Below are 1,250 nucleotides of genomic sequence, written 5' to 3' on the forward strand. Positions count from 1 at the left end.
GCTCGCGAGTTTCCGCGCCCGATACGAGATCATCCATGTAAAAATCTTCCTTTAAAGCTATAGATGCATGGGGATATGAGTTGGCTTCATCGTTTGCCAGCTTCACAAGAGTTCTTGTAGCTAAAAATGACGCAGTGCAGTCCCAAAAGTGACTGTGTTTAGTGTGAAGATTTTTACACGTTGATCGGTTTTTTCTCGCCACAATATTTTGAGATATTTTCGATCATCTGGATGTACTTCGATTTGGCGAAACATTTTTTCGATATCGGCGGTTAACGCGTAAGCATGTGATCTAAATCGAATAAGCAGTGGAAAAAGCTTTACTTGAATATTTGGACCCACCATAAGTGTGTCATTTAGCGATTTTCCGTTTGAAGTTTTTCTATATATGATTTTAGATTTTCGATATAAGGATCTTTAAGCTGCGGTTTTTTGTCAAATGATCTTTCAGTAGAATATAAGCGCTTTAAAGCAGTTGAGTAGGATTCACCGAGAACAGGTTCATTTTCCTTAAATGGAAGTTTGACGCAATATTTCCCGGTAATTTTATCGCGAAAGGTATGTTTTTCAAAATGCGCTTCGCATGCGATTTCTTCCTTTGATAATCGACTTGCTTGAGGACAGTGTTCTAATTCCCAAAATTTTTCAATATTACGGTTCAAAAGATTCAATGACAGATTGCACCTAGCTGCGTTTGGAAATCTAAATTGAGATGTTTTTCCGCCCAATATCCAGCCCAATTTAGTTTTTTGCAAAATCGCGTCTTTGTCAGCTAAAGTTATTTGACCGTTGCACAACAATTGCAGAAAAATCTCCGCACCAATTAAGGCATCGATTTCTCCAGGCTTATAAAACTCTGGATCTGCGAGATGGAGATTGGTTGGAATTTTGAGTTCAGATCGATTTATAGGCTCACTTGGCGCAAAGGGATTGATTTCTGGAGTAATAAGAAAAGTTAGATCCTTGGAAAAGGTATTTAGACGGGATTGGATCGTGGTACGTGTTATTTTGCTGATGCTTGAACTCATTTGATTTACGCCACCGCGTGGGATTTCGATTTCGTTTAAACTGAGACCTAATTTTGAAGCCATTCTTACGGTTAAGAAATGAACTTGTGAACCATTATCGAGAAGGGCCCTGCATACATAAGGGTAACCCTTGTGATCTAAGACGTGGATAATCGCTGTTGATAATATTACTTGAGAAGATACTGAATTATGTAAGCATGCCAAATTTGCGTTCAAAGTTGG

The 1,250-nt window shown here is 38.6% G+C and overlaps 1 protein-coding gene across 1 annotated transcript in view; it reads right to left on the reverse strand.

The window, feature by feature from the left end:
• Positions 1–1,250, reverse strand: part of LOC117183008 — a 42,919-nt gene that overhangs the window by 25,693 nt on the left and 15,976 nt on the right. Inside the window, exon 6 of the mRNA XM_033376139.1 lies at positions 491–1,183. Within this exon, the coding sequence (XP_033232030.1) occupies positions 491–1,183 (693 nt within the window). The remainder of the gene's footprint in view (positions 1–490; positions 1,184–1,250) is intronic.

The sequence above is a fragment of the Belonocnema kinseyi genome, chromosome 2 (assembly GCF_010883055.1).
Source record: "Belonocnema kinseyi isolate 2016_QV_RU_SX_M_011 chromosome 2, B_treatae_v1, whole genome shotgun sequence".
In the NCBI taxonomy this organism is placed as follows: Eukaryota; Metazoa; Arthropoda; class Insecta; order Hymenoptera; family Cynipidae; genus Belonocnema; species Belonocnema kinseyi.